General features: G+C 46.5%; 1 protein-coding gene across 1 annotated transcript in view; it reads left to right on the top strand.

Moving 5' to 3' along the window:
- The window catches only part of MICALL1 (MICAL like 1), a 53,740-nt gene that overhangs the window by 6,008 nt on the left and 24,810 nt on the right, over nucleotides 1-22,922 (top strand). The window contains exons 2-6 of the mRNA XM_084809769.1: nucleotides 5,907-5,955; nucleotides 14,264-14,405; nucleotides 17,243-17,343; nucleotides 20,596-20,732; nucleotides 21,155-21,723. Of these exons, the coding sequence (XP_084665895.1) occupies nucleotides 5,907-5,955; nucleotides 14,264-14,405; nucleotides 17,243-17,343; nucleotides 20,596-20,732; nucleotides 21,155-21,723 (998 nt within the window). The remainder of the gene's footprint in view (nucleotides 1-5,906; nucleotides 5,956-14,263; nucleotides 14,406-17,242; nucleotides 17,344-20,595; nucleotides 20,733-21,154; nucleotides 21,724-22,922) is intronic.

Below are 22,922 nucleotides of genomic sequence, written 5' to 3' on the forward strand. Positions count from 1 at the left end.
GCAACCCACTGGTTCCCTGTCATGCCCTCACACCTGGAGTCTGTCTTGTCCAGTTGTTTTCAGGATGGTAACAACATCCCTCCCAGTGAACCAGAGGACCCTGGGATCAGGCACAGCTTCTCAAACCTAGGGCCAGTGAATTACATGTTGGCTAGCTTTGCTTCATGAGCTGCCTGTTGCTGGCTGCTGTCGTATATTGGTGCTAATACTATCTTTGGCTCTAATGTTTTCTGAGGTGAGGCCTCTGTGTGTGCCAAGTTTAGCCACCTTTTATAAAGCATCTGGTCTGTAATGTTTGGATGTACTTGCTGCATTGAGCCACTGCTATGCTTTCAATTTGTTTTGCATACAAGTTGGGGGTAGAAGAGATTGTGCAGATTCATAGTGTACCCCATCTGAAGGGTTTTTGTTGTTGTTTTTAAGCACAAAGAGAAATCCTTGTTGCAAATGGAAGCTCTAGGCCAAACCTGGCTCCAGAGAGGTGTTGCCTGACTCCAAAAGCAATTAGCGTCCGGGGTAACAGATTTTGCTGATGCAGCATTTTAGGAGATGGGGCTTGAGGCACTGGTCCCAAAATGAAATCCCTCTTGCCTAGGAGTTAGCAAATGGAGGCCATAGGCCAAATCTGACTCCAGAGAGGTGGTGCCTGGCTCCCTCCAAGAAGATTAGTTGCTGACAGAGACTGTTGCAGAATGGCAGGCTATCTAGTATGACCTACTTTTGCCTCTCCAATCCCTGAATTCAGTCCAGCTTTCTTCCTAGCCCTTTCCTGGCCCCATGTTGAGGGGCCAGAACTATGCTAAAACCCCAGCCCAATGGTCCATGCCATTGAGGCTCTACTGTGCCAGTTGTGAAACAGTCACACAACTAGGAAATCCTGCTGGTAAAGGCACAGTACTTACTAGGCTGAGACAAACTGTGTGATCTTTCTGGCATTACGGCGGAAAAAAATAATGCCTATCCTTTGTCTGCCTTTTGTTATCCAGTTGTGAACTTGCTTGCTTTCCTATGTAGCTAGCACAATTCATATGGTGTTTTGTTGGTTGTTGCTTAGGTTGATTTGTTGATCAAGTCAACCATTTTGTGAAGTTGGCTTCCCCGAAACCGATGCAGTCAAAGAACAGGGTGTTGCATGGGACTTAAGCAATGTTTGAGCGAATGACAGAATGTTGTGAAGGAATTCTAAAGCTCAGTCTCAAGGTCTTTATTTCAGGGGCTAGCCAATAAGGCTTAAGAAATGTATCTCCTCCCCCCACCCCCCAAGGGTATCAGCTCTGCAGCATACCAGTAAGAATGGCAAATCTCCAAATGGTTGCTGTTGCATACAACAAACATCTCTAGGTGGTATCCACAAATTAAAACTGCTGTTATTAAGCAGTCATAAGTAACATGATGAAATGGAAAAGAAAGTGTGCCAACCGATCCTACATATGTGCCTTCGGGGCATTAGCCATACTAAGTATGGTGGGACTTACTCCCAAGTAAGCATGCATAGGTCTGCAGGCATAGTCAGATTCTCTGATCCTGAACTCCACACTGTGTAAAAGTATCAAGTATGCAGCCTCCCCCAGCTGGCCATCTTCCGGATGTGTTGGACAACAATTCCCCATCATCCTCAACTGATCAGGCTGACTTGGGATTATGCAAGTTGTAGGATGGTGCCAGGTTGGGAGAGGCTGAAGCAGAGTATAAATTTGCAACAATTTGCTTTGCAGGGGTTGGATATGGCAAAAGAACAAAATAAATAAACAAAATGTATGCACAACTGATGATGATGCTACTGTTGAGTTTAGACATTTGCCCATACATAATCAAATTGCTTGTTTTCTCACATGTGAAGTAGTGACGATCTTTGCTTTTGTCTCAGGAGTGTGGCTTAATGAAGGGTTGTGTTTAAGAAACCGCTGAGATCATCCAACTGATGGTGCCTGTCGTAACCAATCATGGTGTGTGCGTAACAACTCAGACATTCCTAGTCCATGCCCTAGCTTGTTGATTTTTCTTCCCTTGCAAAAAGTGCTGGAAATATTGGCAAATGTCAGCTCTTTTTATGTCACAACTCTCCACCTTCTCCTGAACATAATGAGTTGGCTTCATAGAAAAGGAGATGAAACTTCCAGAGGCAACAGGTCTTGGCATTGCTGGGAAAAGCTGACGGTGTAATTTCAGTCATTGTCATGTCACTCGACAGGACTGAATAAGATACTGCTAGGGCAGGAGTTGATGGTAGTGCAGGGTTTACCATTCTGTGCTAAAACATTGTTTGAATGAATGAGATCAATTATGTAAAACATAAGGTTTGCAGAAATCACACTCTGTTAAATGGTGTACTGTGCCATACAAGCTCCTTTGGGTCTTTATTTTTTCATGATTTGGATGTCTGTTCTTGCTGTTTTTAGCTTTCCCCTAATTGTTTGTTGCTGAATGGGGAAGGAAGTCTGGAAGTCATTGTTGAGCAACAATGGTGTTGTAGAGGTAAGGCATCAGCAACCAGGGATTATGAAGAGGGTCTCAACCATGTGCTGAGTGAAGATGTCTGCTCCCTTGACAGCTTGGAATCTAGCTTGGGACCCCTCTAGTTTCTAGGGTAGGGGTGTTGAACCTCTTCCAGCTTGAGGGCTGAATTCCATTTCAGAGAAGCTCTCGGGGGATGCATTCCAGTGGTGGGCGGGGCCAGAAGCAAAACACGGCAGGCTCAAAGGCAAAAGGGGTGGGGCTCAAAACCTCAAATACCAGCACATTTGAGCTTAAATTCTCCCAGTGGAGGGAAATAAATAGTGCAGTCCCACAGGGTCCTCTATTGAGACCAATGCTTTTCAACTTGTTCATAAATGATCTGGAATTAGGACTGAGCAGTGAAGTGGCCAAATTTGCTGATGACATCAAATTATTTAGGGTGGTTAAAACAAAAGAGGATTGTGAAGAGCTCCAAAAGGATCTCTCCAAACTGGGAGAATGGGTATCCAAATGGCAAATGCGGTTCAGTGTAAGCAAGTGTAAAGTGATGCATATTGGGGCAAAAGATCCCAACTTCAAGTAAAACCTGATGGGATCTTAGCCGGTGGTGCCCAACCAAGAAAGAGATCTTGGGGTTGTGGTGGACAGCTCAGTGAAGATGTCAACCAAGTGTGCGGCTGCTGTAAAAAAGGCAAATTCCATGTTAGGCATAATTAGAAAAGGAATTGTGAATAAATATCATGCTGCATTTATACAAATCTGTGGTGCAACCACACTTAGAATGCTGTGTACAGTTCTGGTCACCACAGCTAAAAGAAAATATTGTAGAGCTGGAAAATCTGCTGAAAAGGGCAACTAAGGGTGCAGTCCTATGCGGATAGTTGGTCTGCCTCCAAACTCAGAGGTGACCAATTAATTAAATGCAGGGTGGGCAGAGCACAGAGGGATCTCCTCCGCACTCCGACCACCCTGATTTGCAGCTAGACGGCCAATTTCAGCCGTTTAGCTGGGCGCCTTGGAGTGAGGGGAGGCTGGATGGTTCATAAGAAGCGTCGTAATAGCGCTTCCGCCGTCCCATCCCTGTCCCCAAGAACGCCTCCTTCCCCCCTGCTCTGCGCTGCTCTTATTAGAACAGAGCTGGGGACAAACTGCACTGCCTACAAGGTGGCGGGGGAGAGGCAGGGAGGCAGTTTTCTGGGAACTGATCTCAGAGAGCTAACTCCAAGCTCAGTTCCCTGAAAATGAAAAATCCTATGGCTGTCTAGCTGCTGTCTAGCAGCCATAGGATTGCACCCTGAAATGATCAAGGGGCTGGAGCATCTCCCCTATGAGGGAAGATTACAACAGCTGGGATTGTTTAGCTTAGAAAAAAAGAGGGTAAGGGGAGATGACAGAGGTGTACAAAATGATGCATGGTGTGGTGAATGTGGAGAGGGAGACACTTTTCTCCCTCTCTCATAATACTAGAACCTCGGGGTCATCCTATGAAGTGGATTGGTGGGAGATTCAGGACAGATAAAAGGACGTACTTCTTCACACAGTGCATAGTTAAACTGTGGAACGTCCACAGTATATAGTGATGGCGACCAATTTGGGTGGCTTTAAAAGGGGGCTGGACAAATTCCTGGAGGAGAAGGCTATCAATGGCTCCTGGCTGTGGCTGTGTGCTACCTCCAGTATCAGAGGCAGTGAGCCTATGTACACCAGTGGCTGGGAAACATGGGCGGGAGGGTGCTGTTGCTCTCATGCTCTGCTTGTGGATTCCTGGTTGACAGCTGGTTGGCCACTGTGTGAACAGGATGCTGGACTAGATGGACCCTTGGTTTGATCCAGCAGGGCTCTTCTTTTGTTCTTATGTTCTTAAAGTTCTTGCTGTTGGTAACTGAGCCTCAGGAGAGGTGTTTCAACCTTTTAGAATGGGGGAAAAACTGTACAGAGGTTGGGAAACCACCAAACAATTGGTGACCGGGTGGAAGAAGGTGGGGCCAGTGAAAGAGGTTGTGACCATATGGGGAACCTCAGAGGGCCAGATTGGGACTGCAGGCAAGCAGGCCAGATTTGGCGCCTGGGCCAGAGGTTCTGATTCTAAGGGCACAATTGCATGGAGGGTTTGAAACAGGTTGGAAGCCCGTTTGTGACATGTACACTTCCTCCAGTGTTCCCCATGTATTCCAAAAATATATCTACAATGCGTAAAGGTCATACAGATCTAACATTCAGTTTTTCTTGGGCTTACCATTAACACCAGGCATGTCTCCCCAACAAGAGTACACACTTTCCCCAGTCTTCTCATATGGCAGTGCTCATTGGTGCATAGGCCAGTTTTCCCCAATGTGGTGCCTTTCAGGTGTCTTGGACTACAACTCCAAAGATTCTTGATGATTGGCCATGTTGGTTGGGGCTGATGGGAGTTGAAGTCTAAAACATCTGGTGGGCACCAGGTTGGGGAAGGCTGGTGTGTGCACCAACGAACATGTGCACTGGGAAAACGTCATATGTAAAGCAGTTCATATGGTGTTGTGTACTAAGGTACCCCTGTGTTGGTTGAAATGTCATGTGTGAACTGACCTGGATTTTGAGCACAACCCATTGGGAACTTCGCTTGGGCAAGCTGTGAGGAACCTTTATGGAGGGGAATTACTCACTAGAAGTGTCACTGCTGCTTTCATTTTCTTTTTGAAGATCACTTTTATCATTGGTGATCCTATAACTGAAGTTCTTATGTAGTCTAAATTTCCTGTCTTTGGGGGAGTTTTTGAAAAGTCCACAATGGGAGGGTTTCTTTCCCTGTCTGGAACATCAAGGGTGATTGAACTACAAAGATTCTCTACTCAGGAAATTATGCTTTGAAGTACTTCACTAGTAATGGATGCTTCTTGTAGCATTAAAAAAAGTGGGGGCATCTAACAATGTTCATTCATCTGAATAGCTGAAAGCATCAGTGTAGTTGACCATTTCGACCCTCAACTGTGGTAAAAAAAATTTACAAAGCAGACCAAACAAAAACAGGAAATATCACCCAACCCTCAGCAATATAGCAACGAATTTGTTTGTATACATATGTTTGTATACTTTTAGCACACCTTTTATACTCTAGACCATGTCCTTTATACTAGACCACTGAGGAAGACTTTTATGTCGAAACATGTTTGATTTATTAGGTATTGGTTATCTTTGGTATGGTTAGGCTTTTACAGCAAGACAACATTGTATTCCCTGTTATTGTTTTGTTGTATATTTTTAAATTACATAATTTAAAAAAATCATTAGATTTTGCTATACATATGTATTCGCACCAGTAAGCCCACTCCAGTGGTTTAGTTGCCCAGAAATGCTGCCTCATGAATGCTGCCTCACAAATCTGTGTGTGATCTGGTCAAGATTGAACCATATTTCCTTCTCTTTCTGAAACATCATTTGTTTTTGTTTTGTTCTCCTTACCTCTGCAGGGACTATGATTCGCTTTCTAAGGACAATGTGTATGAGAACAACCGCCTGGTGAGTCCTGCCTTTTGTCTTCGCTGTTCATTACTTCACTTAATTCTGATGTTTTCCTGGCTCAAATTGATCACAGCAATGCTAGAAAAAAAACCTGGTGCCTGATTGCTTAGGTGTCTGGAAATATGATACTGGCAAAAAGGGGTTGGATCCAATTGGGGCCTTGCGCACGTGGCCAGCCTTTCCGGGCTTCATTCCTACCATGCAATGTAGCGCTCTCACTAGCAAACCTCACAATAAGTGCAAATGCTCATTTCTGAAAGGGGCGCAACCTGCCCTTCCAGAAATGAGCATTTGCACTCGTTTCAGGGCTTGCCCCCAGAAGTGCTACACTGTGGCTGCTAACACTGGTAATGATGTGCAGACTGGGGGCAGCAGGGCTGAGTGCATGTGGACTGGGGCCGGCGGGGCTGGCCATGTGCAAGGCCCCAAGTGGATCCAACCCAAGGTACTTGAAATCTACTTCCTTTCTTGCCTTAAGCAGGGATACATTTGACAATGTGCTTTTCTTGACACGGGCCGCCATTTTCTTTTTTCATGCTGCCCAAATTATAGAGGGACCTGCCCCCCCCCTTACCTTTTTTGATGCTTTCACTTGGCTACCTTGAAGAACATAAGAAGAGCCCTGCTGAATCAGACCAAGGGTCCATCTAGTCCAGCATTCTGTTCACACAGTGGCTAACCAGCTGCCGACCAGGAATCCACAAGCAGGGCATGAGCACAACAGCACCCTCCCACCCATGTTCCCAAGCAACTGGTGTATGTAGACATACTCCCTCTCACACTGGAGGTAGCACATAGCCATCAAGACTAGTAGCCATTGATAGCCTTCTCCTCCAGGAATTTGTCCAACCCCCTTTTAAAGCCACCCAAATTGGTGGCCGTCGCTACATCCTGTGGTAGCGAATTCTACAGTTTAAGTATGCCCTGTGTGAAGAAGTACTTCCTTTTATCTGTCAGAATCTCCCACCAATCAACTTCATGGGATGATGGGTTCTAGTATTCTGAGAGAGGGAGAAAAATATCTCCCTATCCACATTCTCCACACCATGCATAATTTTGTACACCCCTATCAACCCTAAACCTTGTTAGACCACTGCAAGATTTGGCTGAAATTTGGTGGAGTCGGGGGTTAGGGCTTGTAGAGATCACTAAGCCCTCCTCCCCTCCTCCCCTGTACCTCCTCCCTCACAATTTGAGCAGCAGAGTTATCTAAGGTAACTTGACTTTCCTTGGAAATAATTGGGTAGAATTTGCTTGTCTTTTACCACCTTGTAGCATTAAAAAATGCCAACAGAAACATGCTGCAGCAGGTGTGTGCTGAACGTTTTGGCATGAAGTGTGGCTTGGTGAGCTAAGGGTGGCGCTTTCGTTTGGAATGGGCCGCTGGAGTCATGGGGTCAGATCCTGTAGGGGAGCGATGTGTGTGGCATTCAGAAGGCCCCATGCTTAGTGCCTGACATCTTCAGTTGAAAGGGGATCTTGGGCAGGGCTAGGAAATAACTGTGCCTGAGACCATGGAGAGCTGCTTCCGGTCAAAATGTTTATTTATATATTTTTAACATTTCTATACTGCCTTCTCTGCTAAAAAGCCTTCAAGGTGGTGTACGACAATGTCAAACAATCGAACCTTAATACAATAAAACAAGAACCCTAAAACAGTAAATAACATTAAAATGTTCAAATTATATATTTGAAAAGGCTGAATGGAAAAGATGGGCCTTCATAACCTTTCTAAAAGCCAAGAGACAATCATAGTTCTCGGGGGAGTGCATTCCGTAGTTTGCAGGCAACACAGGAGAAAGCCCTTTCTTTCACACATGCCCGACCAACAGGACTCTGGGTAATGGTGCCCTGAAAAAGGCCTCTCCTGCAGATCTCAATACCCAGGCAAGTTCATAGGGAGACAGGCAGTCCCTTAGACAGCCAGGTCCTAAGCTGTTTAGGGCTTTAAAGGTCAAAATCAACAGCTTGAATTGTGCTCGGAAAGCAGTCGGCAACCAGTATAGGTCTTTCAAGACAGGTATGATATGGTCCTGATACCGTTAGCAGCCTAGCTGCTGCATTTTGCTCCAATTTGAAGCTTGTCTACTCCATCCTGCCTTCCCCAACCAGGTGCCCGCCAGAGGTGTTGGAATACAATTTCCATTATCCTCAGCCAGCCATCACATCTAGAGGGAAGCCCGGTTGGGGAAGGTGGGAGTAGACCATACCGGGCTAGAAAGCAGGTTTGCAAGCCACACGCTAAAACATCATGCTGCAAGCATACATGCCTGCAGAAGAAATGCCAGCTGCAGAACCCCCCACGAGCCAGATGGAGGTTGAATTTCCCAAGTCCTGTGCCTCAGCATCAGTGCCAGGTGGGTGTTGCCTGTTGGGTACAAGAGCAGCAGAGAGACAGGCAATGCAAGGCACAGAGGCACGCTGGCTTGGCTCCTTCCTGACATCTGGCAGTGCATTAGCCAGCCTTCCCCAACTGGGGCCCTCCAGATGGGTTGGCCGTGCTTTCTGGGGATCATGAGAAGCATAGGAACATAGGAAGATGCCTTATACTGAGTCAGGCCACGGGTCCATCTAGCCCAGTATAGTTCACACTGGCTAGCAGCACCGTCCAGAGTTTCAGACTGGGGTTTTTCTAGCCCTACCTGGAGATGCTGGGGATCAAACCTGAGACCGTCTGCATGCAAAGCAGGGGCTCTGCCACTGAGCTACAGCCCCTCTCCTGCGTAGTCCAGTACATCTGGAAGGCATCTAGTTGGGAAAGGCTAGCATAAGCAGTGCAGTGGGCAGCCGGTAGCGTATGGGCCAGAGTCCGGCCTCTCCGTTGCCAACTCTCTTCCTCCCCTCTGTGTTTCCTGAAGTGGCTGATGGGATGGGGAAGAGCATGTGTTGGTGCTGGGAGTTTCATGGTGCAAGCGTTGTATGTCAGCTTCTTTTCACACTTCCTGAAATTGCTTTATGGGAGGGGTTTAGGGAGGGCACACAGTCAAGAGGAGGGAGGATCCTTTCCTCCTGCTCTGACTTGTAAGCAGGATGGATACAAATCAGTGACGAGATCAGTGCGTGTTCTTTTAAATTAAACATCATATGTTTTATTTTTAATAGTCTGGTTAAAATTAAAACTGAGAACAAGTGTGTCAAAGCTACACATAATCTCTTAAACCAATGTAGTCTAGTGGTGAGAATGACGGACTGGGAGCTGGGAGATCTGGGTTCTAGTCCCCACTTGGCCATGGAACCTCACTGGGTGACTTTGGGCCAGTCACAGACTCTCAGCCCAACCCACCTCACAGGGTTGTTGTTGTGAGGATAAAATGGAGAGGAGGAGGGATAATGTAAGCTGCCTTGGGTTCCTTGCTAGAGGAAAAAAGCGGGATATAAATGCAATAAATGAATGAATGAATGCAAATCAGTGGCCCCCTTATCAAAGTCACTGGGTTAAAAGGCTGTGTAAATAAAGAACTTTTTGACATCCAGCATTATAAATATGGCGCAATAGTTCATATCAATATGGCATAGCAAATATGACTGTAGGTCATATAAATATGGCATAATAACTTCAAATATTAACGGGATCATATAAATATGGCACAATAGGCTATATTTTTGATGGACTTGATACTGGGGAGCCTGGGACTGGCAAGACATCGCAGGCACTGGGATTCAGCTCCTGGCTCCAGAAGTTGCCATCCTGTATGGCACTTGGGACATCATCCAGTGTGCCCATCTGGGTGATCTCTTAAGACTCCTATTTTTATGCTTCCCAAACACTGCAAATTTGCTCGCATCTCAAATTATGACTCGGTATAAAAGGATGTTCCCTTTTTGTCTTTTGAACACCAACTGTACTGCTCGCTAACTACCACACTTTGCTTCTTTAGAGTTTTGGCCTCTCAGTTGTCTCCAAAGAGACAAAGACACGTTTGCAAATCACATGGACCACAATGAGCAAATGTTTTGGATTATTAGCTAGTTGGTGTTTCTGGAGCGAGGGTGGGATTGGGGCAAGGCAAGGAAGTTTGGCTATAGAAGAGAAGGAGCAGAAGTGAAACAGAAAGCAGCCAATACTGGAAAGAAGGAAGGGAGAACAGTGTTCCAGGTGTAACTTCATGTATTTATTTATTCTCACAGTTTGCCACAGAATAAAACTTCCATGGCTTTTGTGGGTCATCAGAAAACCCAGTTTATTATTTATTTAATACAGCCTTCCCCAACCTGGTGCCCTACAGATGTGTTGTATTCCCATGACTCCCAGCCAGCATGACCATTGTAGTCCAACACATCCGGAAGACATCCCTCTGAGGGAGGCTAATATAACTGCACAAAGTCTCCCCTTTTGGATAGTGCAAATCAGGGTTGGGCAACTTGGGGCCCTCCAGATATTTTGGCCTACAACTCCCATCATTCCTTATCATTGGCTTTGCTGGCTGGGGCTTTTGTAGGCTGAAATATCTGGAGAGCTACAAGTTTCCCATGTTTGGTGAAAATACCCTAGCTGTATATTAACAAGATTTAGTGGCCAGATTTATACATTAATATAGATCTTTGATTTAAATCAGCCCCTATACTTGCTGATTTAAATCTCTTTAATTTAAATCAGTCCAGCCTGCTGTCTCGTTCTCACCTCCTTAACTATTTCGGGCAGTCCAGTTGAGGCCTTGGGTTGAGGCCTGGCTTACCCCCCTTTTCCAAACTAGTCCCTAGCAAAACTAGTTGTCAGCCAAGATTTCTGTGGCTAGAAAAAAAATTTTCACTCCCTTGCACAGTGGATAAAAATAGATGATTTTATTTTAAAAAAATTAAAAATAGATTTTAAAAATTTTTAATTTTTTTTCAAACTATTATAAATAAAATAGTAAATTTCTCTCTGACCTAAAAAATAACATAGTTACAATTAAATCTAATCATAAACATGCTAAACCTGCACTTACATTCTCATAAAAATAAAGTTACATACAATTCAAACATGGACATTGATTTAAGTTTTCATTTCATGAAAATGGCTCTGTCCAGCCTAATTAAGAGCTTTTGCTTCCTGAAAGAAAGCAACTGAAGAAAGCAACTTGAAGCTTCTCCAACTAAAATCACATGTGCAAAGACGCAGACGAGTTAGAATTGCTGTTTGGTGCTTAATGTGGTTTGGAGTTGGAGCAAGCAAGGCAGAGGCATTAAGACAGAAAGACAGTATAGCAATGTGGATAAAAATCTTGGCTTAAACAAAAAATGTTTTTTAAAAAAATTAAACTGGATTTTTTCAGCCCAGTAATGATCAAATTTTGCTTTAACCCTAACAGTTTTGGGCATGTTATTTTTGTTTGCAACTTTGTTTTTTGTGAGGTTAAGGCTAGGCCAAGACGGAGAGGACCCGAAAGGAGCAACACTGGAAAACAAAAGTGAAGACAAAATTGCCCAGTGTGCATCTTCCTATATTCTCAAACTAAGGCTGCAATCTTTTACCCATTTGCCTGAGAGTAAGCTCCATTGAACTCAATGCAACTTATTTCTGAGGTTACATGTATAGGATTGTGATGTTAACCTCAAACTGTTGTGAGTGCTTGTCATAAGAAAGACCCTATATGGGAATATTTCAAAGACATTCCCTGTATAGTTAAAAAGGAAAGCATGCAAAATATAAACAGTGAGAAAAAGAGATGCAAAGTCTGCTTGGGAGAATGAAACAGTGTAAATTAACATGGCTTTAGTGGTCAGATCTGCAATCTGGTTCAGGGGTTTTATGAAAAAGCCTCCACGGGAGACTTGATTTAAATTAGTGATTTAAACTGAACTTTTTTCTTGCTGATTTAAATCAAGGCCCTGCTCTGTTGCTTTAAAAAAGAAACACTCTTAGATTCCCAGAGGGCCTAATTCTATGTAGAATAGTAGATTTCATGTTTGTATGGCAAACATGCTGACCCAAATATGCAGCCCAACGTAATAGGCTTGCCATGGCAGTAGAAGAATGTGCTTTGATTTCCCTCTGCGGCCTATCTAAGATACCAAGCAAGTGTAAATAATAATTTCAGCTGGGTAGGGTATTGCTGATGTAATTGTAGAGTTCTGGCTAGAGATGGGCTAGTTCTTACATAACCCTTTGTGCTTCTGTTCTGATAGAAAATGATTGTGTGTTGCCTCTATTCATGGGTCCAAGTATCCAGGCATACTTTGTCAGAGTCCCCGATTGAGAGGTTGCCTTGATCTCCCCCATGTCAGCAAGATTATAGCACCAGGCTTCCATGCCATGCTTAACTCACAGTCCAAGACCACATGGAAGCATTCGAATGCTTAAAGGGTGAGGCAGGGGGAGACTTATAGTAGGAAGATATCCCAGTTGTGCTCTCCTCTGTGATCTCTCTTTGCACATTAATATGCATCTATTTCTAACTTTGTACGTATTGTTGTCTTATGTTCAAGCCTCTTTTGATTCTTCTTTGAGGAAAAGCAAGATAAAAAGTTTTTTTAAAATGGAGATAAAAACAAACAATACATACAGATCACATCTGTTAAGGTCTTGCATTCTCAAACTGAGAGAGGGTGACTCACATAAGGTCCAGTGAGTCTGCGGTGCAGCTGAGAATTGGTCATAGTCCAGCGTGCTGTCTAATGGACTGTGTTAGAAGCAAATATAGCACTGTCATCTCTATTATTTCTGCCACATTCTTTGTCCCTGGTAGTTGTTCATGACTGGAAAAATTCACCGTGCCTTAGTCATTTCTTTTTTGTCATTTCATCCAGTATCAGTAGCAGTCCTATTGCTAACCTCCTCCCAGCTAAAATGTGTCTAATTTATGCAATATTTTTCTGAAGTTTTCTTATTTTTCTGTTATTTCTCTGTGCAACTTTCCGCCCCCAAACTTTGGAAGAGGGTTTACATTTAGATCCTGCCTTTCCTCCCAGGATGTCAAGGCAGCCTGCCTGATTCTCCCCCCACCCCAACAACCCTGTGAGGTAGTTTAGTCTAAGAACTGATGACTGGCCCAAGGTCATCCAGTGTGCTTCAGAGCTGAGCGGGGGCATTTGAACCTGGGTCTCCCCAGTGCCAGTCTGACCCTCTAACCCAGCCTTCCCCAACCTAGTGCCCTCCAGAGATGTTGGACTACAACTCCTATAATTCCCAGCCAGCAAGGCCATGTTGGCTGGGGATGATGGAGTTGTGGTTTGACACATCTGAAGGGCACCAAGTTGGGGAAGGCTGCTTTAACCACTACACCACAATGCCCTCTAATTTCTAGCCAGAACTGTGTCTCGATCAAGTTATAGTAATTCAGATGTGGAAATGGATTTCTCCTTACAGATCTCTCTTAAATGTAGCTGGGGCACAATAGGTTGCTGCTTGGTGGAGATGGGGGAACTGGTCTGCATAACCAGAATCCTCACTCCATACCTGGCACAGCAGCCTTTCAGTGTGACTGGCATTTCATTGAAGCTCCTTAGAGTACCTGCCATCCCTTCCAGGGCAGCGTGGAAACTGGGGAAAGGAGATGGCTGGACTTACAGCCCTTCCCCACCAGATGTGTTGGAGTACAACTCCTACCATCCCCAGCCAACATGCCTGTTGGGAGCTGTAATCCAACACACTGGGAAGGCACAAGGTTGGGGAAGGAACTATTGAAAAATTCATCCTAGTTCACATTCATTGACTTCCTTACTGACAGGCAGATAACTCAGAGAGTGGAAACTCCTCCCTTGCATGGAGGTGCCCTCTTCAGGCTGTTAAATATTAAGGGAACATATTTACTCAGTGACCAAATTAGGACCATATTTGGAGCAAAGTTTGCATGTTTTCACATATGCATCTTATGTGCTTGATTTATAATGATGGTGGTGGTGGTGGTGGTGGTGGTGTGGAGGTAGGTGGAATTTGTAGAACTGACCCTCTTTGGGCGTGATAGATACGTAGGTAGATGAAGCGGGACAAACACAAAGAGAACTGTAGGGGCAAGCTGGCAAGAAGTCCTGTTCCCAGATCACTAAAGCGTCTGCACAAGGACCCCTTACATTTCTGAGAATGCTCCTCAATCGTGAGGCCTGGAAAATGTTTTGAAAAAAGAAAGCCAACAGATTCTTTGGGAATGTGCACTGATCTGATGTACTTGTCAAGAAGGATAACCCTTGTGTACAAATAACAGATGAAAACAGGTATGGTTCTATTTCAGAGGTGTGCAGTAGGAAGGAGGTGGTATGAGGGCAGAAGAGAGTCCGAGTGTGTGTCGTGTTGTTAATTCTTCTGGCATTTTGGTCCACCTGTGTGTGTGTGTGTGTCCCCATCAACATTGGTTTCCTAATTGTTCTCCTTCTGTTGCTTCTGCAGGCATTTGAGGTGGCCGAACAGGAGCTGGGGATCCCTGCCCTGCTGGATCCCAGTGACATGGTCTCCATGAAGGTCCCTGACTGCCTCAGTGTCATGACTTACGTCTCCCAGTATTACAACTATTTTAACAACCCCAGCCAAGGTGAGAGAGCTCCAAAGTGATGTCTCCTGCATCACACCGTGGGCCCTCTGCCCCTTTCTGGTGTGGCGGCATCGGCTCCTTTCCCTCCCTAGAAGCCGGGAACTCAACAGGTGTCCATAAAGTTCCTCACCACAGCGAGCTTCCCTCTGTAAGCATGATGAGCCCCTGCTGTTTTCCAGAGCTTGGAGCAAGTGGTGGTGGGAGCGAGGGGCACGTGGGGGACAGGGCCTTGGGCATCTGAGGCAAAAAATCCCACAAGCGCCTCTTCCCCCTCTCTAGCAGTAAAAATATAACCATCATAAAATAAATGACGATTTGCTGCCAAAATCAGGTGCCTGGGGAGGCTGCCACACTCTGCCTAATGCCAGGACTGGCCCTGGCTGGGTGGGGGAGGGACAGGGATTATTATCCCTGTAATCACACTGTGTGGTGGTGGTGGTGGGGCACTCCAACCACTTCTGAAACACGGTGTGACATGGACCATTGCCCGCCCTCCTTTTGATCCTGGAGCTGGGGAGCAGGGTGGAAGATGATCCTTGAACTTCAGCCTGATCTGCCCCTCCCCAGAAGTTGACTGAGTTTACCAGGGAGCCTCTCTGTGTGTTCTCCATCAAACCTTCCCCTCACCCAAGCTCTCTGGCACACTCGGAGGGTTTGAAGGAGAGAATTCACAAATTTTTCACTGTGCATAGCCAAGGAGAGAAACTGCAGGAGAGACTCCTGTTGTTACTTGCCTTCTCCAGTGTGCAGCGCAGAAAGAGGATGTGTGCTGCTGAGTCACCAGTGGGCAAGGGTTGCCTCTGGCACGTGGGTCTGAATATGCCAGAGCTGGATATTTACTTCTTTATTTTATTAGACGTACGGGCAGAATCCAATGGGGTGCATGCACCCTGCCAATTCCCTTCGCAAGCAGTAGGTCCTATCAATTCTGTTGCGCAAGCGGAACACACCGCTTGTGCAAAGGAGATTGAGCACTTCCTAGGGGGAGCCCTAAAATGAGAAGAAACACTTGTTTCCGGAAGGAGGTAAGTCTGCAGAACTCCCTTACACGAGCTCCGCCGACCTGCCTCCTCCCAACCTGAAATGTTCAGGTCTCCCCTGCTTCTGGGGCAACGTGAAATGTTTCTGCTCATTTCAGGTTGCCCCAGAAGCACTAAATCGCTGTTGTGGAAGCGGTGGGGGCCACGCACAACACAATTGGTGGAGCATACGAGAATCCATAACCTATAGCAGGAGTGCAGAACCTCTTTCAGAGGGCTGAATTTCAGTGCAGCAAATCTCATGCGGGCTGCATTCCAGTGGTGGGTGGGGCCAAAGTTAAAAGGGGTGGGGTCAACCCCCCAATATTTAAAATACCAGCATATTTAAGTAAAGACTCTTACTGCTAATAACTTAGCAGGGGCATTTTAACCTTATAGAATGGGGAAAAACTGCACAAAAGCTGGGAAGCCACCAAATGATCAGTGGTTGGGGGAAAGGGATTGGGACCAGGGGAAGGGGTGTGGTTTCCTGGGGAACCCCGGCGGGCCAGATTGGAACCCCCAGAGGTCTGGATTTGGCCCATGGGCCTAAAGTTCTGCACCCCTGTCTGTAGCAACCTTCCCCATCCTGGTGCCCTGCAGATGTGCTGGATGACAACTCCCAGCATGGCCAATGGTCAGGAATATTGGGAGTTGTAGTCCAAAATATCTGGCAGGCACCAGGTTGTGGAAAGTTGCCCTATAGCCTAGGATCTCAGGGCACTGTATGCAATAAAAGGCAAACAATAAGATCAATGAAATGTATCACTCCCAACATGTGATTGCAATAAAATACAGTAGCAGAAACACAATGAAATCTTTTGTCAAAACAGAGACCAAAACAGCAACAAGGGAGCAAATGCAAAAGTTCCAAAACAGCTCAAAACACAACTTCAGAATCTAAGGTAGAAAATACAAAATATAGCTAGGCAGTAAAAACACAATGAGTTAAAATGCCTGAGAGAATAAAACGGGGTTTTGCCTGGCACTGAAAGATCAACAAGGAAGGCATGTGATGAGCTGCTCTAGGGAGGGCATTCCAATTCCACAATTGGGGGCCACCACAAAAAGAGCCTGCTTAGAGGCAGGGGGGCAAGACACCATCCATCTCCCTAAACTAGGGGAGGGGCAGGGGGGTTGGGGTGAGCACACTTATTGGCTTCCGACCAAAGCCCTCCCAAAATGTGTGGAGCCTTGGAACTTCCCCGTGGCTTTAACGATGATGCTTAACATTGAAACCCTGAGCTAAGTCAAGTGATCATTACAACAGCTTTGAAGTATGAGGGAACTGGGGCACAGAGGGGTGTGGGGGGAGCAGTTTGCCCACATGGGCTGGAAGGAGGAGACGTCATGGAGGCTTTGCGCTTCAGCTCCAGATGTGTGTGAGAAGCCAGGTAGGCCCACTCTGCCCTGTCAAACAGGTGATTCTCCTCACCAGGAGTGCAGAACCTCAGCTCTGAGGCCCCCTCCTGGCCTTCCAGGGTTTTCCAGGTGGCCACGCCCCTTTCTCCCAACCACCCATTGTCTGGTGGTTTCCTGGCCAATGTGCATTTTCCCTCCCAATGTAAAAGGTTGAAATGCTTCTCCCAAAGCTGAGTTCCTGGCAAGAAAGAGCTTTAAGTGAAAATGTGCTGTTATTCTCAGCCCTTTGCCTTCAGTCCCATCCACCGCTGGAGTGCAGCCTCTGAGTGCTTCTCTGGAATGGAATTCGACCCTCAGGCTGAAAGAGGTTTTGTAGTCCTGCTCCACACCCTCCAGTCTTTTCTGACTCATCAGCTACCATCGTGGATTGAATCCCGTTTTTCTCTGCCTTTACAGCTAGGGTCCCTCCACCTATGAAGCGCCCAGCGGTTGCCTCCTCACCTACTCTGCCAGCCCACAGGCCTGTCGTTGCTTCCGAGATGACAGTAGCACCCCAGGTACCTTGCCTGCTCTCATCTGTCAGATCTCTCTATAACCTCCTTCTGGTTCTAGCTTCTGAAGTGGTACTCTCCAAAAGAGAGCGATTCGAAATGTATGATTTATCATCCTGTCCTCTTCCTTGTCTACTCAGCTATGAAGCATGTATGGATCCCCTGTGGATTGATTGACAGATAAATAGATTGATTATTTATTTATACATACATACAATTTATATCCTGCACTTCATCACAAATATCAGGGAGGGTCACAGCATACGCTCACCTGGTTTGCACAATCACTGTGGGCTGTTGTTGGTTATTTGAGGGTTGTTGCCTGCTCCAACAAGCCATGCTGCCTGGGTTTGGATGACATGACAAACCATGCCGGGACAGGTGGTTAGGCAAATTGTGCCCGGCACACACCATGGCGTAAACAAGCCACTGTGGCTTATTAAACACATGGTGATCATGCGAACTGGCCCACTATGTCATTAAAACCTAGAAAACCAATAATAATGCACAATAACCACTGTCAAAAATTCCATATATACCACCCATCAACTATATTGCTGTAGTAATCAAAAGGTCTGTCAAGAAAGGATTGTTTTCACCTGGCGCCAAAAGCCAACCAATGTTGGTGCAACCTAACCTTCAGGGGAGAGCATTCCTCAGCTGGGGCACCACCACCGAGAAGGCCCGATTGCAAGTTCTGAAGTCTGGACTTTGATAGGTGATGGTATAAGCAAAATGGCCTTCCCAGCCAATCTCAACTGATGGGCAGGTTGATTTTTTGTGGTATTTTATGGTAGTGTTTATATTTCTCCCGTGCTTGGCTCAGGGATGTCTGTATTTCAGGGAAAAGGGTGTAGACAGTGTATGTGGTGTCAAGCATATGTGCTGAACGTGTTACCCACCAAGCTGAATGCAGCCCTTGTGCCAGGTATGGCAGCCCACCAGGGACAGCAAAAAGAAAGGGGTTGTTAAGAACCTTGCATATCACAATACATGGGTCATAAGTTGCCCAGGCTTGGCATAGAGAGCTATTGTTATTCCTAGTATTTCAGGGCTTGTTTACATAATCAGTTTTTTTAAGATAATGATTCGTTCACTTACATTGGTGGTTGATGTCTTTACGAGGTTTTGGCGCTAATGATCTTGTTTCGTCTTGGGATAATAACAGTGCAACAATGAACATGCTATTTTATGCGTGTGTGTGTGTGTGTGTTTGTGGTAGTCCTGGGGTCAGAGGGCAAAAATTTTGCCCAGAGGCAAATAGCAGACCTATTAAGCCTCGTCATGTACATTTCAAACCGGACTCCATTAAATGCAGAGATGCTGAAATGGAGCTCATCGGGACTGAAAAGATTGTACATGTTTGGACAGGATTGGAAGATCGCCCTTTCCGCTCACCTCAGCAATCATCACAAGAAGGGGAACATGGGCTAAAGATACCCCGTTCCAACTTTCCCTTCCTCAACCCAACACTCTCCAGATGTTTTGGTTACAACCCCCATCATCCCCATCAGCATGCCCAACCATGCTGGCTGGGTATCATGGGGGTTGTAGTCCAACACACATATGGAAGGTGCCAGGTTTGGGAACCCTGCTCCATTCATTCCAGGATTGGATGTGAGCAAGAGTATCTTGCTAAGAGCTGGGCCAAGAAATATTGGATAGGTCGCTTCCTCTTACTTTTGTTGTTATCTAAACTGGATGGGACAGGTGTTTGTGACACAGTGGAGCTGTAAGCTTGTAAGAAAATCTAGCACCTGAGTAGATCTTCCTCTCTGGCCCATTTCGCACATAATGAGAAGCCACCATGGGTGAATTTCCCTGCAGGGCTTCTCGCTGTGGCAGCGGCCATCATTTTGAATATTCGGGGCATGGCAGGGACGTGCTGTAGCCTGTTGTTGCACGCAAGGGTGGGTTGTTGGGGTGCTTTACAAGCCATCCACAACCCTAAAACAGCCCATGGGTCCTGGGTAGCTTGTCAACCACCCCAAGAAACCACCCTTGCTGGGTTCGCATGTAACAAGAACCCGTGGCAGCTTGGACTGCCAATGTGGTCCCCACAGGCGCTGTAACCTACCATGGCTAATAAGCCACAGTGGACTGTGGTGATGGTGCGAACCAGGTCTCTCTTCCATTCTCTCCTGATGTGTGTTCTGGTTAATGCTAAAGTCTTTTGATCAGGTTAAATCTAGCACCTGAGTAAATCTCTCTTTCTCTTTCTCCCCCCCCCCCACACCCCCTGTATTGGCCCCAGGAGCGTAACCAAGTCACCTGTAGTGTTAGAGGGGCCTAGAGATCCATAATGCCTTGCTTAAGTTCATTATTAGTGCAATTCCCTTGCTAGTGGGCCTCTGAGAATGTGAGGTGAGTCAAAAGGCCAATAGTGGCCTTGGCACATTCCATGCTAATGAGTGATCAAGATGGGCCTGGGAAGCAAAGTCTGTTTACCTTAAAGCTACAGGTGGCTGTACTGAGAACCAAGTGCTATTAGTCTATGCTGGGAATGAATACTAGGGGGCCCTTGCTGCTGTCATGCTGCTTCGTTGCTAACATGTATGGTGTAAGACCCATTGTACCCCATGGCTCTGGATTCAGAGAAGCTGTCTGATCCAACCATTGGGTATGCCTGTGTGCTGATTGTACTCAGTAAAATGCTCCTTGTAAGTAAACCTGGGTCTGATTTATCGCTATCTTGGCACCTCTGACCTAAGAGTTTAAAGCCATGGCCGGGGCAATACACCCCCTGATGTGTGTTGTGGTTAGTTCTAAAGTCCTTGGGTCAGATTTGTGGCTCTTTTGTAGCTCCTGCTGAGGGAGGCCAGGTTCTCCTTCCACTGGCAGGACAGGCCTTTGGCATGTAAGCTTTTATTCAGGCAGGCCTTTGGCATATAAACTGTTGTTTTGCAGAAGGGGTTTTTAATTGGTCGGTGCTGTTTATTTCTTTTATTGTTGTGTTTTTAATTTTTTTAATGCTATGATTTAATTAAGATTTTTTTTGTTATCTGGATTTTACAGTTCGCCACCTTGGGCCCCATTTTTTGGGCAGAAAGGTGAGACAGAAATTGAATGAATGAATGAATGAATGAATGTACTAGACATCGGGTTGAATCCAAAATTAGCCCTACTTAGAACAGACCTATTGGAATAAGTGAGACTTAGGTCAGTCATATTAAAGCTTGGGGCTAGCGCTCTATACCAAGAGTGCATGAATGTCCTTGTTCGTGGAGGCATTCTCATTCCAACTTCTTCTTGCCTCAGGATGATGTTGCCGAAGGCCCGGCAGAGCAGTCCCAGCGGACCACCCTTAGCAGCACTTGTGCAGCTTGCCAAAAACACGTTCACCTGGTCCAGCGCTATCTGGCCGAGGGTAAACTATACCACCGTCAGTGCTTCAGGTAAGCTCTTCCAACCCAAGTCTGTTGCAAGCTAATGCTGCCACCCATTCGCCTATATCCCCGTCCTTCCTTACGAGGCATGGCCTTCTAATTGTGCCAAGCCTGCTTGGAGCATCTCTTACTTTCCAACTCTTAAGCAAAATACGAAATGCCTTTGTATTTGTTCTGCTACCATGAGGGCTAGTAACTTGCTTTTCAACCAAACAAAAAGAGGGGGGAAAAGGATCTCAGGATCTGTGCCAATGGAGACAGGGGAACTGAGAAACAGAGAACTTAAGTGACTCTGCTCAGAGTCTCGCGGTTAAGTCTGAGGCCAATCCACAAACTGCGTTTTGTTTGCCTGAGCTGTCCTGTGATCACGAGGCCACAATTCCTGCCTGCCTCTGCCTTCTGGTAAGGGGCTCTGTTTGCATCTCTGGCAGGTGTAAGGAATGCTCCAGCACGCTCCTCCCCGGATCCTACAAGCCTGGACCTGAACTGGGCACCTTTGTGTGTACCCAGCATCGTGGCAAGCTGGCCCTCAGTGCGAGGAGAGGGCGCAGGCCAAGTCCAGATCTTCGGCACGCCAGGGAAAGCCGAGAGGTTGGCGTCGTGAGCACATGTGTGGAGGAAGAGAATGGAGTATTGGAGAGTTGCCCATCAACCACAGAAGAGATGGGGGAAACGGGGGAGGGAGCAATGGACGGAGCCCAGTCGGAGTCTGAGATGCCTCTTGCCCAGCCTAGGAATGAAACGCTCGCCTCGACTCCCAGCTCCGAGCCTTGCTTCCAAACGCCCCCCAGGCCTCCTGTGCCGGCCAAGCCGCCCATGCTCATCCAGGAGAAAGCTGGCCAACAACACGGGCAGCTCAAGGAGACACGGCCCACCCCTGCCCCCAGGAAGAGCACGGACGCGGCAGCCCTCTCGCCTCCAAACTCCCACCCTGTTCCAAGGCCCAGAGGCAACGTGCAGAGCGAGGGCTCCAGTGAGCTGGGATCTGGCCTGGCCAATGGTAAGGAAACACTGAGCAGGGGGAGGGAGCGAAATGGGCCCGGTGGGTGGCTCCACGCCGCACCAAACTGGAGCGAGATGGGTATGAATTTTAGAGACCGAGGATCAGTACCCTCAGTCAGCCTTTCCCAAACTGGTGCCCGCCAGATGTGTTGGACTGCTGCTCCCATCATTGCCCCGTTGGCTGGGAATGATAGGAATTGCAGTCCAACACATTCGGAGGGCACCTAGTCGAGGACGGCTGGCTCAGAGCCTATTTGCATGGCCACTTCAGTGGGTGGCGGCTGTGGGAGAAAGCTGGTCTCTGTTGACCCGGAGACAACTACAGCGCATGGCAAATGGCGCATGTATGCCTGTCTCCATGTGTGAGGGGCTTTTGGTGCATTTAGGGCAGCTTGTGCTAGCACTGGTTGGGGGATGCTGGGAATTGTAGCTGAACACATCTGAAGGGCACCAGGTTAGGGGAGGCTGACGTATGTATTTACGTATAAATTACTTTTTGAGGATCAGACTAGACATCGTCACCAGTCTTTTCACCTGAAAAACATGGACTCATACTGGGACAGACCAATGGTCCATTGTACCTAGTATTGTCTACTTTAACTAATAGCAACTCTCTGGGGTCTCAAGTCTTTCTCAGCCCTGCTCCCTGCGATCCTTTATTTATTACATTTTTAACACACCCTATAACCAAAGTTTTCTGGACGGTTAATTCATAAAATCATAACACTGATTTTATGAATTAACCGTCATGAAACATAAGATTAAAATCATAACATTGGAGTTAACGAGAGAAGAATGACAACGAAACAGCACAAGTTAAAACCAGCAGTGGGGATTTTAAAAAAGCAAAACAAAGTTGCACGTAATAAAACAAAAAGTAAAAGCAGCAGGGGAGATGAAACAGTGCAAAGAACCAAAATGGCCTTTCCCAATCACAGGTCCCCAGCTGGCAAATGACAACACCCATCATCCCCAGCTGGCACACTCAGGGATGATGGGCCTGTAGTCCAACAATATCCAGGGACCCAAGGTTGGGAAAGGCTGATCTGAAAGCAGCAAAGTGGTTCCTATAATGCCCGGGAAAATAAAAAGGGGTTCACCTGCTATTGAAGATAGCATAATGTAGCCACCAGGCGTGTGTGTGTGTGTGTGGTAGGGGTGGTGCTTCACAAATGGGGAGTTACCACTGAGAAGGCC

The sequence above is a fragment of the Heloderma suspectum genome, chromosome 7, assembly GCF_057233095.1.
Source record: "Heloderma suspectum isolate Gila_16-S chromosome 7, 16-S_ref, whole genome shotgun sequence".
NCBI lineage: Eukaryota > Metazoa > Chordata > Lepidosauria > Squamata > Helodermatidae > Heloderma > Heloderma suspectum.